This window comes from Moschus berezovskii, chromosome 10 (genome assembly GCF_049115385.1).
Source record: "Moschus berezovskii isolate FMDL1 chromosome 10, NW_MosBer_1.0, whole genome shotgun sequence".
NCBI classification, from domain to species: Eukaryota; Metazoa; Chordata; class Mammalia; order Artiodactyla; family Moschidae; genus Moschus; species Moschus berezovskii.
In genome coordinates this window covers 68,715,424-68,733,700 of record NC_142469.1, presented here as the reverse complement: position 1 = coordinate 68,733,700, position 18,277 = coordinate 68,715,424, and the positions used below count along the sequence as shown (strand labels likewise).

Here is an 18,277-nt window from a genome sequence, read left to right as displayed (position 1 = left end):
TGCATTTTCTCATTTCTGAGTAGTCTGTCCCTTGAGCAGTTGTACAGTGCAGCTGTGTACAATGCCTGGAAAGTATGCTCTCATAGCTAACAATTAGATTCTTCTAAGTTTAAACAGAATAAGCTTGTTCAAGCTCCCATTAATTCAAACTTCTAATGTCCCAGTAGCTTTCAAAGCCCATAATAGAAGTTTAACAAATAATCTCTGAAGTTTCTTTTAGAATGCTAAGATTTTATGTACTTGTTCATTAAACAGATTAATAACTTTTCTTCTGACTGGTTAAATCATTTAGATTCCTCATTGAAATTTCATTTTAGCGTATAGGTTTAAATGAAATTAAATCAGGTAGTTTATTATGGTAAACAGCTATAGGATTTAAATGAAACAGCAGGAACAGTGACTGGATATATTTTTACAATGTTTTGTCCCAAAGTTTTGCTTTAATAATCAAGCTTTCTTTTTTTATTTTTAAACTTTAATCTTTAATTTATGAAACTCTATTTCATGAGAAATTGAGCTGTCAGACATGCCTTAAACAGAACATTCAAATTCACCATAATAAGAGATAAAATTTTTACTCTTTCCTGTGCCTGAAATTTTGTTTGAAGTCAAATATTAAGGAGAGCTTAGATTTTGGCCTCATATCATATTTGCATAGTTTTTATTGGATAATAAAAAACTAGGTTTTGATATTCTGAAAATATATTTTTTTTAGTAAACAGTGGAAATTCTCTTGCTTTCTATGAGGAAATGTTTTGATGGTGGGAGAATATTAACAACTTTTCCCAGTTAGTAGTTTTTATGCCTTGACCCAACACCATATCTAAGATTAGGTCCATCTTAATCTTGTGCCCTCTAAACCAGCCATGTTCTATATTAGTAATAATGATTTGCTATACATGTTGATCCTGTCTTGTCAAGAAATTAATTATGCTCATTATGTAATGAGTGACTGATTTCATACACCTTGTGTAAGAAAATAAATTTGTATATTTTTATTCAAATCTTATTTAAAGCTGTGTGGCATCTTCTTAAAGCATTAAACTTCATCGTATGTAGAAAACTAAAATTCAGTCTCTTGCAGGTGACAGATGTTTTATTATTTTGACTTGTCAGTATTTTATGTCTCTAAGCTTATGTGCGCAACTAGATTTGAACTCCATTAAGAGCTGGAAGTAAGAGAATGTCTTAAAAGTTGTAACATAGTTACTATTAGAAAGATAACCTGATACAGCATGCTTATTTTATTGAATTCAAGTGAGGAACTGGAGCCACCAGAAAGAGAGTGAAATATCTGAAGTCACAGAGCAAGTTAGAGGTAGGGCAGGGACTTCTGGTGACCGTTTAGTATGCTTATCACAAGTGCGGTGGAGTCCTGCCTTCACCTTTCCGCCTACCTCTTCTTTCTGTGTTTTTGTTTTGTTTTGATGCAGAACTAAAGGACAAGAGGTGGGGGGAAATCTATTTAAAAAAACAATAAAAGGGAAGGAAAAAAGAAAATCTCTCCAAACAAACTACCAAATGTGATCAGACAGGCTAGGCATTAGCAGGGTAATGTGTGAGAGAAATTGGCAGTTTTAATCCAAACCCTTCCTCAAATGTTTCTGATATAAATGCCAGGGTAGCAGTGTAGAGGCCAAAGGGCTGAGAGAGACAAGAAGATTAGCACTCCTTCCATCCAGGGAGCTGGGAGAAAGCCATGGTTTGCTGTTCTCTAGGTAGCTGCCATGTGGGAAGTCAAGCCTCGGAATCATCTTCAGCTAAAATTTATCTCTAATGAGAAAAATAACACATCTGTCAAGATGATAAATAAGAAAATGCTGTGTTCTTGGACAGCTGATGCATTTTAATCCTAAAATTTGTTTGTTTTACCAACTTTCAGTGAGCGGTGAATTAATTGAAAGGAATAAGTTGCATAAATTTAGTCACTTTTACATACTTTCATTTAGTTTTCTTGAGCTCACCCTTCTCTCCATGCATATAATTCTAGACACGCAAGTGATAAGTACACTGGAAAGAAGAGAAATAAATGCAAGAACTAAGTATCATGGCACATATTATTCTACCAATCATGTTTTATTTACCTATATATTTAAGTTTTACATAGTCATTGGCTTCTGTAAAAAAATGTACCTAACCCTTAATGATGGAGGCCTTATCATATAAGTAAACAGTAATGATTTTCGAATGAATGACAGACAGACATAATTTATGTGACTGGAGATGGTGTATTTAAAAGGTTGTATTACACATTGCCAGCACTCAATATGCCAGCAAATTTGGAAAACTCAGCAGTGGCCACAGGACTGGGAAAAGTCAGTGTTCATTCCAATCCCAAAGAAAGGCAATGCCAAAGAATGCTCAAACTACTGCACAATTGCACTCATCTCACACGCTAGTAAAGTCATGCTCAAAATTCTCCAAGCCAGGCTTCAGCAATACGTGAACTGTGAACTTCCAGATGTTCAAGCTGGTTTTAGAAAAGGCAGAGGCACCAGAGATCAGATTGCCAACATCCGCTGGATCATGGAGAAAGCAAGAGAGTTCCAGAAAAACATCTATTTCTGCTTTATTGACTATGCCAAACCCTTTGACTGTGTGGATCAAAATAAACTGGAAAATTTTGAAAGAGATGAGAATACCAGACCACTTGACCTGCCTCTTGAGAAACCTGTATGCAGGTCAGGAAGCACCAGTTATAACTGTGCATGGAACAGACTGGTTCCAAATAGGAAAAGTAGTATGTCAAGGCTGTATAATGTCACCCTGCTTATTTAACTTATATGCAGAGTACATCCGGAGAAGGCAGTGGCAAGCCACTCCAGCACCCTTGCCTAGAAAATCCCATGGATGGAGGAGCCTGGTAGGCTGCAGTCCGTGGGGTCGCTAAGGGTCGGACACGACTGAGCGACTTCACTTTCACTTTTCACTTTCACACATTGGAGAAGGAAATGGCAACCCACTCCAGTGTTCTTGCCTGGAGAATCCCAGGGACGGGGGAGCCTGGTGGGCTTCCGTCTATGGGGTCACACAGAGTCGGACATGACTGAAGTGACTTAGCAGCAGAGTACATCATGAGAAACGCTGGGCTGGAAGAAGCACAAGCTGGAATCAAGATTGCTGGGAGAAATATCAATAACCTCAGATATGCAAATGACACCACCCTTATGGCAGAAAGTGAAGAGGAACTCAAAAGCCTCTTGAGGAAAGTGAAAGAGGAGAGTGAAAAGGTTGGCTTAAAGCTCAACATTCAGAAAACTAAGATCATGGCATCTGGTCCCATTCACTTCATGGCAAATAGATGGGGAAACCGTGGAAACAGTGGCTGACTGTATTTTTCTGGGCTCCAAAATCACTGCAGATGGTGACTGCAGCCATGAAATTACTCCTTGGAAGTAATTTCCTTGGAGTAATCCTTACTCCTTGGAAGGAAAATTATGACCAACCTAGACAGCATATTAAAAAGCAGAGACATTACTTTGCCAACAATGGTCCTTCTAATCAAGTCTATGGTTTTTCCAGTAGTCATGTATGGATGTGAGAGTTGGACTATAAAGAAAACTGAGCACCGAAGAATTGATGCTTTTGAACTGTGGTGTTGGAGAAGACTCTTGTAAGTCCCTTGAACTGCAAGGAGATCCAACCAGTCCATCCTAAAGGAGATCAGTCTTGGGTGTTCATTGGAAGGACTGATGTTGAAGCTGAAACTCCAGAACTTTGGCTACCTGATGTGAAGAGCTGACCCATTTGAAAAGACCCTGATGCTGGGAAAGATTGAGGGCAGGAGGAGAAGGGGACGACGGAGGATGAGATGGTTGGATGGCATCATCGACTCAATGGACATGAGTTTGGTAAACTCCGGGAGTTGTTGATTGATGGACAGGGAGGCCTGGCGTGCTGCAGTTCATGGGGTTGCAAAGAGTCAGACAGGACTGAGTGACTGAACTGAACACACATTGACTGGCAACTGACAGCTGGCTTTCAGTGTGATTTTTTTAGGTCCATGGTGGTTTTACTTTTTTAATCTGAGCCAGCATTTACAAATAGAGAAATTTTATATCACAAATTCAGACTTTTGTCTTCTTTTGAAAAACTACTAAATCTGGCTCATATCCAGCAAGACAACAGTGGTTGGTCTTTTTTCCAGCAGTTGTTCTTACTGAGGAGAGAGACTGTGTGTTGGCCTCCATTCATTCATGTACTACTTCATTCAAGAAATACTTCTTGGGCCAAGGTTTAATCTAGTACACGAGTGAACAGAACAAGCAATAGCCACTGCCTTTGTGGAGCTTACCTGTTATCAAAATGAGTAGGTAGAACATCTTTGTGAGTAATAATTGCTAAGAAGGAAACAGTGAAAGAGAGAAAGGGAATACTGGCAGTGTGCATAGGGAATGAAATTGAAACTTAAAACCTCATCAAGAAGGTGAGTTTTGAGTAAAGAGGAAGTTATAGAGTACCCCATACAGGAATCCAAAGGAAGAAAATTCTAAGCAGAGCCACATCAAGTGGAAAGGACGTGAGGTTGGAGCTTGTCTGGCATGTTTGGGGAAAATCAAGGGGACTGTTTTTGCTGTTTTTCCTACAGCTCACTGTTTTCCCATATCTGTCTCAAAGATCAGTAGAGACCAAGAGGTCTTCATGTTTTAAGAACAGAAGAAAACATTTCTTTGGTAAACAATAAATATTTCTAGGCAGTGCATCTCTGTTGAAAAGACCATCCAAACACAGTTATGAGATAAAACAGTGGCAGCTATGACTAGGGTATGGAAAAGATTCCGGAGGAAAAATTTAATGAATAGAAAACAGAACTATTTCAACAGGCTATGTTTCTGCATGAGCATGGTGTGATGCTGCTGTAATGTTTTAAGAGGGAGATTTTCTCATTCATCAGGACCTCTTACAGGCTGAAGTTTATGAAAATGTGTTCATACAGTGCTTTCGGAATTGTTGCCCTGCATACATAAAGGCATTTGCAAATAGCTGTCGCATTGAGACAAAGAACTTAGAGGACAGGTTACATGAAAAAGTTAAATTAGTCATTGGTGATGTTTTCTGTTGCAGTTGATAAGCACACAAATATAAATAACAGTGGAATCTTTCTTATATGGAGCTAGGTTCTAAAGTCAGCACATTAAGTCAGAGATTTTGGATGGTCAAAATTACTGTTGAAGATCCCTTAGAAAGGTATAACAGATCTCTCAATTAGTCCAGCATAACCAGTTTTATTTCCAGTTTTGGAATCAGAACTCCCATATCCTCAGGTGAAATAGTCTGCCATGTTATAGGAACAAAACAAAAGAAGACAAAGTGTTTTTTAAAGGCTAGAATTCTAATCACCACAGGGATATGATGCACAGTGCAAAGTGTGAAGGTACTAGACTGTCTGGGAGAAAACATGTTTGTATCTTTCCTCTCCCACTTACTCCAGGGCATCTAGTTCCTGGAGTGTGCAACATTGCCCATACTGTGTCAAGTATTTCTTTTCTTCCCACATCCAAGTAAATTTAATCAAGATGTCATTCATTTCTACTGTATTACCCAGTTATTTGTATTTACAGTTAGTCCACAAAGCAAAAGTAAGAGATAGTACATGAAGTACAGTTATTATTCAGTAATAGATTCCTTTTTTCCAGAATATTGCCCCTGTTTACAAGCTATTTACTCACATATCAAGGTAAGCCATTAGTGGCTTTATGCAGTCTCTATGTTATAGCTTACAATGAAAATAGAATTTAAATATACTCTGACAGTGGCAGTTAAAGTACCCTTTGTTATAACAGAAGACTTAGATTTTTGAAATTACCAACTAACTCAAATACTGGTGGGAAAAAACTTTGATACTAAAAACTTTTCTTTCATTTGCCCTATACTTTCAGGTAATGACTCAGATTGCTGACCAAGGAATTGATTTCTAAGTGAGTTAGAGTTCAGGAAAATATATCAGATTTGTTATATTAGATAGTTTAGATTTGTTTGAATTTATTGATATCTGGGGGCTTTCTGGGTAGCACAGATGGTAAAGAATCTGCCTGCCATGCAGGAAACCCTGGTTCAATTCCTGGGTTGGGAAGATCCCTTGGAGAAGGGCATGGCAACCCACTCCAGTATTCTTGGGCTTCTCTGGTGGCTCAGATGATAAAAAATCTGCCTGCAATGCAGGAGATCTGGGTTTGATCCCTGGGTTGGGAAGATCCCGTGGTGGAGGGCATGGCAACCCACTCCAGTATTCTTGTCTGGAGAATCCCCAGGGACAGAGCAACCTGGAAGGCTACAGTCTATGGGGTTGGACACAAAGAGTTGGACACAACTGAGTGACTAAACACAGCACATTGATAGCTGGAGGTGTTATTTTCTGCATGGTTGACCACTGAAATATTGGGTATCTGCAGGATATTGCAGGAAAAAAGACAGTTCAGTACTTAAGTTTTTTTATTTGTCTTCTTATTGGAGAAAAGAATTTGAAGATGGTACCCCAGATCATAATCCTCTTAAGAAAATGTTGCAGAAATAAGTGATAAAAGTATTTGAAGCATGAAAAATGCATGATAGGGTATAGTATTTTAAATCCCTTTTAAAACATTTCAGAAAGTTCCAGAAAACTCTCTCCCAGTCATCACCCCTCCAAAGAAAAGCCTTTTGAAACTGGTTTGTGAGATTGGTCATCCCATAGGTTTCTTAATACTGCCTCCCATATCACACTTCTTGGATTCTAAATTATAAAGCTTGTTGGCTTCAGGGTTCTAATTTTCAGTTTCACCCGCTTAGTTGGTAAAGTGAACAAAACTGGGATTGGAGATTCCCAACGAAAAAACAAAGATTCATCATAGTCACCTGCAGTGTTTGTACTACAGTCTCTCCTTCCCTTTGAACACAACTTTAGTAGGACTATGAGAAAAGCATACAGGGACTTCCCTGGTAGTCCAGTGGTTAAGACTGTGCTCCCAGTGCAGAGGGCATGGGTTTGATTCCAGGTCAGGGAAGTGAGCTCCTATAATGCTGCATGGTGTAACTTAAAACATCAGGGAACTGCAGCAACCATTAATTACATTGGTACTGGGGGCTCTGGTGATGATCTCACCCCTCTAATGCCACTGAAGCTAGAGGATGATGGCCATCCCTTGCTGTGGTATACACCAGGTGACTGACGTGGGCAAGCCTCCAGCAGGTGCTCTTTTGCACACTTGTATTTTGGAGGGGCCAAGTCTTTGTGGCAATGCTTTAGACAAGAGGAAATTAAATTAGTTACAAAATTAATTTAGTTTTGGTATGTGTAAAATATCACCAGGCTTGATACTAAATGAAAAGTATCCAACTGTTATCCTAGCTTTTGTGTGCATGGTGAATTCTCAGACTTAAGGTTAATTTGTAATTCTGAATCTTCTCTCATCAGTTTTCTGGAAATTAGATTTTATTATTCTATTAATTGCTGACTTACATATTTGTAATGACTTTCTTAGGAGGAAACACAGTCATTACTAGAAAACCTGCATGTTTACCATACGAATTACTTCCTGGTTTTGAGATGTGTTCATCAGTTCACCTCTTCTCTTCCCAAGTACCCATTGGGTCGACAGGTAAGCAGAACTTACTCATTTGGAATCTCTGATGTAGGAATATTGCTGGTTTTTCCCTCTGAGTTTAGTAGCATTCAGGCCTCAGAATTTGCAATGGATCCACATCTTGCCATGTGTGCACAGTCTAAATCCATTCTAGCTGTACATGTTACTGGTAATTGAAACAGTATTTTTTGTTCTGATGGCCACAACTAGAAACAGCCGTGTGAATCCAAGTGGTGGTGCTTTCACTTCAGTGTTTGTGCTAAGTCACTTTAATTTATTTTCTTTAATACTTTGTCACTTATACTGAGAGAGCTGATCCTCCACTTCAGTGAAATGAAAAAAGGAATCTGTTTGAGACCGCCTAATGGTTAACCTTGCATTATACTCAGAACTAAAGGAAAGTAGTACTTTTGCTTCTTGCAGAATTATGCTCTGCTGGCGTTTGGGTTATAACATAAGCCTGTGAACCATCTTTAGAGTGGATGCAATGGAAGAATTCTGTATTCCTAAATCTCTGCATCCTTAACTCAGAGGTTTAGAGAACAAATATAAATATATAAGAATGACTTGTTTATTTTCTGCCATTAAACCTTCTTTTTAGTAATCACATCATCATTTTAATAATTTTCTTATTGCAAAGTGACCAGTGATATCAGCCAATCCCATTATGATCTCATTTTGCTATCATGTGAATGATGTTTTATGTAAATGCCCGATCCATGTGATATGTGCCCAGTCTATTGTCATCTACAGAAAATGCCTGTTTTTTAAAAAAAATTTTCTTTGACCTGCTCATTTATGATTTTTCCAAACTAGTAATTTGCAAACTTAGTAGATCATTTTTGGTCCCTCACAAGTGTGCTGTTCACTTCCAGATCAGAGAGCTGTACTGCATGTGTTTAGAAAAGAACATATGGGATTCAGAGGAGTATGCATCAGTCTTGCAGCTGCTGAGGTAGTTTGTTTTTTTTTCCTTTTTTATCTACTCTAAGCCTGCCAATAAATACCACCTGCTTCCAGAACTCTGCCTGCCAAGGATTTTCATAAGTAGCCACGTTGTAACTAATATTTGTGTATATCTTGAATTTTATGTTTGTAGTTAATGTAGAAACCATCCATTTCTTTGCTAGTTTTACCTTGTTTCTGAACTTTTGATTTTTTTAAGTGAAATCAGTGTTTGCTTTGTGAATTGTTGATACCACACAGGGAGAACCTTGGTATTGACCATTTCAGTCCAGCCAGCTTGCCGTCATGATCGGGAAGGTAGTCACGGCAAGCACGCTTACATGGCTCCGACCTGGTTGGGTTGAGGAGCAGCATCACTGAGGGAAATGCATCCTGTGAAGGAGGCCACTGCTGATCCAGATGAGGAGTGGCTGCCACTGGGCAGTGGTCTGGATGCCTTCCCAACCTGAGCTATCTCTGTCAGCATTAACATTGGCTAAGCCATAGATTTTTTCTAGTATTATATGAATAAATAAGGTATCTTGGTGCTATTATCAGATATCGAAGATAACTTATTCCTGACAAATTTATCATTTAAAGTTATAATTATTTGTTTTCCTTGGCTTTATGCCTTATATGTATGGTGACTTCTCGAAAGTGAAAGTGAAGTCGCTCAGTTGTGTCCGACTCTTTGCGACCCCAAGGGGTCCACCAGGCTCCTCCGTCCATGGGATTCTCCAGGCAAGAATACTGGAATGGGTTGCCATTTCCTTCTCTAGGGGATCTTCCCACCCAGGGATCGAACCCAGGTCTCCTGCATTGCTTTAACCTCTGAGCCACCAGAGAAGCCCAAGTGACTTCTTCAGTTCAGTTCTTCTTTCATAAAAATAATGGCCACTTGAGTAGTGAGAGAAGGGAAACCAAGTGTGAGTTGTTTTTGCACATAGTCTTATAATTTTCCTCAGTGGATATAAATGTTCATATGAAAATATCATAAAGGAGTCCAAGAACTGAATATTTACTAAGCCTTGGCTTCCCCTGGGTCCACAAGAAAAGAACAGATGGGCACAGTAGGAGGAAAATTCACATTGAAAACACTTTCAGTCCCGAGACTTAATAATACAAATGTTATTATCCAGCAGGTGCAGCTTAAGATAGGAAACTAATTTTATGCTCTCTGGAAAAATAACTCCCCATGGAAACTAGATTGCCACTGAAAAGCTATGTTTTATTTCGTCGTCTTTAAATGCCAATAAGAGATTTCTGTATATTTATATACTTCAACTGGAATGTTCCTGAGATTTCTTTTGTTTTCTATTCAAGTCAGCGTACTTATCTCAAACACTAGTTGATTCTTGCTGGGTTTCCTCTTTAACCTTCATGATTAGTAATTGCCTTCCTTTTCCAGTTGGGTATTTCTAAATTCATAGATTTCTTTGTCAGGGAGAGTCAGGGATCAAGAAGGCCAATTCTAAATAAGGGTACGGAAATGTGAACAATGATAGTTATGGTATGCACTGTTGGATAGTACTAATCAGAGATCATGAAGTCTTGCTGTGTCAGGCACTGTCAGTACATTTTCCAGTCTAATACTCAAGTGACCGTTAGCCACACTTTATAGCAGGTGAAACTGAAGCACAGGTGGGGTTTAAGTAATTTGCCTGAGATCTTATAGCTGTTGATGGAACTAGGATTCTAATTCAGATCTGACTTTAAAACTTTTATACTTTCCACTTTTCTTTGCTCAGGTCTAAAATAGGGATTTTGGGATCTGAGTAAAGCAGAACCAATGAATAGAAAGCAAAGTTTCGATCATATTGCTAATCTGAGGTCAGAAACAGGAATATTAAAAACACTAAAGATAAATACAGCAGTTAGAGCAAGGGCAGGCAAGAATCTGGGAACTACCAGAGAGAAAGAAATCTGCCACCCTTCAAACTGGGATTCTTCTTTTCCCCTTTGTATAGATTAGATGTTGACAAAAAATCAGGGACACTTGTCAGTTTAGTCATTCTAAATAGGAAACATCTGAATTTAGGAAACCAGACAGTCTTGTCTCCTGTCTTGAAATAATTGAAGTCATAAGAGAAAATTAAGTTAAAAATGATCACTGAATGTTTCTTTGGAAAGAAAATCTGTAGTACTATTAGAAAAGTAGTCTAGTAACATTTGCAATTTGAACTTTTTGTTAAGAGTTACTTGAATGGCAGTATTTCTCTTGAAAAATCCCTTTTATCTTGAAACTGACATGTTTAAATAACCAGAGGTCTACTAGATGAAATATTTTGTGACCATTAAAAAGTACAAAATTTCTAACATTTGTATGAAACTGCAAAAGACCCTAAAGGACCAAAACAGTTTTGAGGAAGAACATAGGTGGAGACATCCTTCTTAATTTCAGTGTATATTACAAAGCTGTAGTAATCAAAACAGTATGATATTGGCATGAAAACAGACACACAGATGGATGGAGCAGAATAGAGAACCCAGAAATAAACTCATTCTTACATGAGCAGTTAATTTATGACAGAGGAGACAAGAATATACAATGGGGCAAGAACAGCCATCAACAAATGGAACGGAAAAAACTGGACCACTAATCAACTCAAAATGGATTAAAGATGAACACAGAGTTAAAACCGTAAAACCAGAAGAAAACATAAGCAGTGAGCTCCTTGACATTGGTCTTGGCGGTGGTTTTTTGGCTTTGACACCAAAAGCAAAGACATAGGAATAGGACTATATTAAACCAAAAAGCTTCTGCACAGCATAGGGAACCATCAACAAGATGAAAAGGCACCCTGCAGAATGGGAGAAAATATTTGTAAATCGTATAACTGATGAGGGGTTAATACCTAAAATATAGAGAGAACTCATACAACTCAATAGAAAAAAAATCTGATTAAAAAATGAGCAGAGGATATGAGTAGACGTTTTTCCAAAGAGGACATACAGATGGCCAGCAGGTACATGAAACAGTGCTGCTGCTGCTGCTAAGGCGCTTCAGTCATGTCCGACTCTGTGCAACCCAGAGACGGCAGCCCACTGGGCTCCCCCGCCCCTGGGATTCTCCAGGCAAGAACACTGGAGTGGGTTGCCATTTCCTTCTCCAATGCGTGAAAGTGAAACATGAAAGTGAAGTCACTCAGCCGTGTCCTACCCTTAGTGACCCCATGGACTGCAGCCTTCCAGGCTCCTCTGTCCATGGGATTTTCCAGGCAAGAGTACTGGAGTGGGGTGCCATTGCCTTCTCCATGAAAAAGTGCTAAACATCACTAATCATCAAGGAAATGCAAATCAAAACCACAATTAAGATATCACCCAGTAGAATGACTGTTATCAAAAAGACAAGAAATAACAAGTATTGGTGAGGGTGTGAAAGAAAAGGGAACCCTTCTTCCCTGTTGGTCGGAATGTAAATTGTGCAGCCACTATGGAAGACAGAATGGAGATTCCTCAAAAAGTTAAAAATAGAGCTCCTTTATGATGCAGCATTTCGACATCTGGGTATTTATCAGAAGGACATGAAAGCAATAACTCAAAACGATGTCAGCACTGTGTTTACAACAACATTGTTTACAATAGCCAAGACATGGAATCAACCTAAGTGTCCATCAGTGGATGAATGGATAGGCAGGTGTGTGCGTGTCTGTGTGTGTGATTCAGAAATAAAAAGAAGAAGTGCTGCCTTAATTCTGTACTTACAGAATCAGAGAACAAATTGGTGGTTGCCAGGGGTAGGGGGTGGTCAAAATTGGTACAAACTTCCAGTTATAAAGGAACCCTAGGATTGTAATGTACAGCATGGTTACTATTAATAATACTGTATTGTGTATTTGAGAGTTGCTTAGAGAAACTATGTGAGATGACAGATGTTAACCAGATTTACTGTGGTGATCATTTCACAGTATATACATATACTGAACTATGTTGTATACCTGTAACTAATGTTTTATGTCAATTATATTTCAATTAAAAGATACTTACAAGGAACTTAAAAGAATGTTGAAAATGTCAACTATTCCTAAGTGGAAAAAGACCTATAGAATTTTTTATCACAGTTATTTTTAAATGTAGATAACAAACATTGATGTGACATTGAAATGATGGAGAGCATGCATTTATAATAAGTCATAATCTGAGATGAGTGCAGTGGTTCTGCATGTCTTCCATAACCTTTCTTCTGTCAGTCAACTCTTGGAACCTGAAGATCACATTCCTATACAGGATATGAGTTGGTTAATTTTCACTCAACCAGGTGTCATTATAAAAGGATATGTTTAAGTTAAAACACTGTTTGGGAACAGAAAGTGGTAAAAAGAAGTTATGCTAACTGAGCAGTAAGCTAGGTGAATGTCTTTTTCTGGTCAGCTGTGAAAGACCTTAAGAGGAAAATTTTAGCTTTCTGTTGGAAAGAATTTCTAGACAGCCACCTAAATATCAAACAATAGACCAAGAGTTTTTCAGATTTTAAAATTTGAAAAATCATGCTTCAGTAATAAGAGTTAAAGGGTTGACATAAATCATAATGTCCCCCACTTCTAGGCCACTGATGGCTCAGCTGGATGAAGGTACACTGCCCTACCCCAGCATTACCAGTGGAGCCCCATAGCAATGGTTCTCAGACTAGGCCCTTCTTCTTAGGAGAATTTACTATCCCTGGGCCCCTCTGCCATCAACTGAGAATCACTCATCTAGAGTTATCACGTTGTTTTTCTCCAATAAGGAAACCAAAGCCAGAAACATTAAGTGGCTTTTCTGCGGTTGGCAGAGCTGGAATTTAACTCCAGATCTTCCATGTTCAGTCAGTTTTTCAGCCCTATTCCAATTATTTGAGTGGTGGTACAAAAGGAAATTTATACGGGTTTGTGGCCAGAAGTCCATGTAGAGAGGGTACCCCAAGTTTTAAAATGAGCCAGCAGAGCAAGCTCCTGTGGACCAACCCACACTCCATCTTGAGGACATATTGGCACAGTGTGCAGACATCTTTAATGAATGGAGCCACAGTGTCTAGTTTGCTTATCCCAAGTGGAACCTTATGAGCTTGCTACAGAAACAGATTTTTAAATTCAAGTTGATTGATAGATGAAGAATTTACTTTAGGCTGAAAGATTATTTTGATTTCTGAATAAGGCTTTTGAATTAAACAGTAATATATTAGCAGGTCAGCTCAGCTTTCATTGAGTTTAGAAAAAAAATGACTGAAGTAATAATATTGACATTTGATCACTTTAGCTCAGTTCAAAGAGACTAGAGGTTTAGAATCTAAATAATGCATTGTTTCCTGACTTTGCAGATTAACTTTTGATAATATTTAAAGATCTTGTTATGAAAAATGACACAACTCCACAGTCTGTGAGGCACTTCCTAAATAATAATAATCTAACTTTTCATGATCAAGATTTATCCATGCAAAAGCTCTCTGAGACTGAAGCACTAAAATATGATTTCTTTATAACAGGGATTACTAATCCTCAATTTGCATCATATCAAGCCCTTCACAATTTTCTGTGGGCTGCTGCTTAACTCAGACAAACGGCTGAGTTGTTGAAGCTCATTTTAAAGCAAAAGATGCTGAGTGGCTTTAGTGTATGTAAGAATCAGCTGAAGCATTAAACATACAGATTTCTAACCTCCCTGCAAAGATTCTGAATGTGACTGCTGGAAACTTGGGTGTAATGGTCAGCAGAAATCAGAATTTAAGAAGCACTTTACATTTGGTCAGGTGGTCCAGGGGCCACACTTTGAGGAATGTGCTTCTAAATAATAATGGAGAATAAGAAAGGAATACAAAAAAATTGAGGGAAGAAATGAAGCCAAAAAAGAAGCTGGATGGCTTTGGGCAGTTGATGTCAAATTGGTTCCAAAACTAGACCAAGGTATTCTACTGCTAATAGTGAGCTGTGGTTTTTATCTCAACAGATAGAAAAAAGATCTGCATTTGTGTTTTAAGTTTTTCTTTATTAAACATTTAGTGCCTACTACCACTTTTCTGCTAGTGAAATGAATGGGTAGCTAAGAAATAATTAATTTAAAAAAATCAGAAATAGCTAATCAAACAGTTCGAAAGCTTTACTTCTTCTGATTTCAGGGTTATACTTTTGTAGTGCATCAGTAAAAGTATTTACATATTTTATCTTGCTAAAGTGTCTCTAACCATATGGTTCAGTTCAGTTCAGTTCAGTCGCTCAGTCGTGTCCGACTCTCCGCGACCCCATGAATCACAGCACGCCAGGCCTCCCTGTCCATCACCAACTCCCGGAGTTCACTCAAACTCATGTCCACAGAGTCGGTGATGCCATCCAGCCATCTCATTCTCGGTCGTCCCCTTCTCCTCCCGCCCCCAACCTTTCCCAGCATCAGAGTCTTTTCCAGTGAGTCAACTCGCCGCATGAGGTGGCCAAAGTATTGCAGTTTCAGCTTTAGCATCAGTCCTTCCAACGAACACCCAGGATCGGTCTCCCTTAGAATGGACTGGTTGGATCTCCTTGCGGTATAAGGGACTCTCAAGAGTCTTCTCCAACACCACAGTTCAAAAGCATCAGTTCTTCGGCGATCAGCTTTCTTCACAGTCCAACTCTCACATCCAAATTGACTTATTTTGACATGGTACAAAAAGCATGAAAGTGAAAGTGTTAGTTGCTCAGTCGTGTCCGACTCTTTGTGAGCCCATGGACTGTAACCCACCAGCCTCCTCTGTGCATGGAATTCTTCAGGCAAAATGCTGGAGTGGGTTGCCATTCCTTTCCAGGGGATCTTCCTGACCCAGGGATCAAACCTGGGTCTCCTGCATTGCAGGCAGATTTTTTACCATCTGAGCTACAAAGAGCATGGTGCTCCATGAGCCCCATGACTTCAGGGTGCTCCTTCCAGGAGCCAATTTGAAAACAGAGAAATTATTCTTCACCTGAGGTCATGAAATTATTTTTCACTGCATGGCCACTATCTTGTTCACCCATTCAAAAAATGTTGTGTTTAATACTCAGTATGTGAAGTCACTGACCTGTTGACAGTGATGACCCTGGTCCTTACCCACACTGAATCTTGGCTGAGTGGGGAGATTAAGGTGGATAAGTAGACAAACAGGTACAATGAAGCCTGTGTTGGGTAAGGTCTAGTGCGCTAAGGAACTAATAGACTGGACAGTTACCCTCTGTTTCTTGGAGAAAGTGGCCTCTAATATGCAATATCAAGGCTTAGAAGGAATTAGGCATATTTTGGTTTCTATTTCACTTGTCACGATCATATGTGATTGCTTTGTTGTGTTGTCTTGGAAGAAGACAGTCTCTGTGAATGTGTTTTTGGCAGGACTTTTCATTTTGCTTTCTTCTAGTCTTTGTTGATGTACTTGCAGGTTTGAGTCTAGAATATTTGAATATTTTTCAAAGCTGTGCTGGTAGTGTCTGTCTAGAACTTGAGAACTCATTATTTGGAAGATCTTTTCATTAGCCACGGATTGACCAGTTTCTCCTCTAGCCTGTTCTCAATCCGACATTTATATAATCAGTACTTAACTGGAAATTATTGCCTTTCTGCATGATGAAGCAGAACACTCATTGCTCTTCAGGGTGATTGCTCTTAATGATTGCTAAATGATTCTGTTTCTGTCTTAGTTTAGGAAACTTTTTTTTTTTAATAACAAGCTATAGAACTTTTAACACATTAAGTATCACAAGCCTTTTTTGAACCATTTACCCAAAAGTGATATAATCACTTAATCAAGTTGGTTCAAGATTGAATAGCTTTATCAGCACTAATGAGACCTGTTTTCAGTTCAGTTCAGTTCAGTTGCTCAGTTGTGTCCGACTCTTTGCAACCCCATGAATCACAGCACTCCAGGCCTCCCTGTCCATCACCAACTCCTGGGGTTCACTTAAACTCATGTCCATCAAGTCAGTGATGCCATCCAGCCATCTCATTCTCTGTCGTCCCCTTCTCCTCCTGCCCCCAATCCCTCCCAGCATCAGAGTCTTTTCCAGTGAGTCAACTCTTTGCATGAGGTGGCCAAAGTATTGGAGTTTCAGCTTTAGCATTATTTTTTCTTTCTCTTTAAAGTGGTAGTCCCCAACCTTTTTTGCCACCGGAGATCAGTTTTGTGGCAGACCACTTTTCCACGGATCCAGGGTTGGGTCGAGGGGATGGTTTCAGGATGATTCAAGCACATTGCATTTATTGTGCAGTTTACTTCTGTTATTAGTACACCTCAGATCATCAGACATTAGATCTTGGAGGCTGGGGACCCCTACTTCAAAGTGGTCTGGTGTGCTGACTTTCAGACTTTTAAATTTTGATGCAGTTCGTCCTCCATATCTGCAGGTTCCACATCCATGGATTCAAGTAGCCACAGGTTGAAAACATTTTTAAAAGTTCAAAAAGGCTCCAAAAAGTAGGGGGGAAAATGCATGTGAGTTTACTATGCACGGGCAGCTATTTACTTTGTATTCATATTGTATTTGCAACTATGTGCATAGCATTTACATTGTATTAAATTCTATAAGTAATCTAGAGATAATTTAAAGTATCTGGGAGGATATGTGTAGGAGATATGCAAATACTGTGCCATATAATATAAGGGATTCCAGCATCCTCAGATTTTTGTATCTGCAGGAGTCCTGGAACCCATCCCCCTGTATACCAGTATTTTCTTCTCAATTTTATTCTGTTTGTTTGAAAGCAAATGCTGGAAGGGATTCACAACAATTTTAAGCATATCACACTGTCTCCAGTTTCTCTGCAGTCTCTCTGTAGCTGATTTGGTTTCTGCACTCTTTTGGTCAGGGTCACCAGTGACCCTCATGTTTCTAAATCTCATGGTCAATTCTGTCTTCATTTGCATTAACCCACTATCAGCATCTAACACAGTTCATCACTCCTCCGTTAATGACTTTCTAGGGCCTAGATTCCTTTGGTTTTCCTCATACTTTAGTGCATGCTCCTCCCCCTCAGTCCTCTTTGGTGACTTCTCTTCTCCCTAACATTCTAACATTGCGGTCCCTCAGGGCTTAATCAAAAGCCCACACTTTTCTCCTGAGTGTCAGACTCTTAGGTTCATCTGCCTGTTTACATCTCCACTTGGATATCTGTATATATCTCAGAATTAGCATGTTTAGAACTGAATGCATGATTTTCCGCTGAAACCTAGAATCTTCCTGCATTTTTTCTATCCTTCCAATTGTTCAAAGCCAAAAACTTACATTCTGCCTTCAGAATATTTCAAGAACCAAACCTCTTCTTAAACACCTTTCCCATTGGTACCACCATTGCCCAAGTCACTGTCATCTCTCATTTGGATTATTGCCATCACCTCCTAACTGACTTCCTTGCTTCAATGCATGCTCCCTTCCAGACTTTTCTCAAAATAGAAGGCAGAATAATCCTTTTAAAATATGCCATATAAGGACATTGCCTGGCAGTCCAGGAGTTAGGATTCTGTACTTACAGTGTGCCAGGGCCTGGGTTCAATCCCTGGTCAGGGAACTAAGATCCCGCAGGTGGCATGGTGTGGCCAGAAAATGAAATGAGATGACATGAGATGAAATATAGTCAGATAATGTCACTCCTTTGCTCAAAACTCCCATTTCACTCAGTAAAACCACAATCTCTACAGTGACCCTGTGTGATCTAGCCCCCCATTCCCTCTCTCTGATTTCATCTTCTGCTGCTTGTTCTTGCCTTCCACTTGTGTGGCAAGTAATTTAAATGAGAACATAAAACTACTTTTCTGACATTAATGCTTGTGTTACATAACTCTGAAAGCCAGTCATTCTCTG

At 39.1% G+C, this 18,277-nt stretch overlaps 1 protein-coding gene across 5 annotated transcripts in view; it reads left to right on the top strand.

The window, feature by feature from the left end:
• Window positions 1-18,277, top strand: part of ORC3 (origin recognition complex subunit 3) — a 71,957-nt gene that overhangs the window by 32,639 nt on the left and 21,041 nt on the right. For all 5 annotated transcript variants that reach the window (XM_055433892.2, XM_055433890.2, XM_088840725.1 and 2 more), the window contains 2 exons: window positions 7,461-7,577; window positions 8,438-8,517. In XM_055433892.2, coding sequence (XP_055289867.1) covers window positions 7,461-7,577; window positions 8,438-8,517 — 197 coding nt within the window. The remainder of the gene's footprint in view (window positions 1-7,460; window positions 7,578-8,437; window positions 8,518-18,277) is intronic.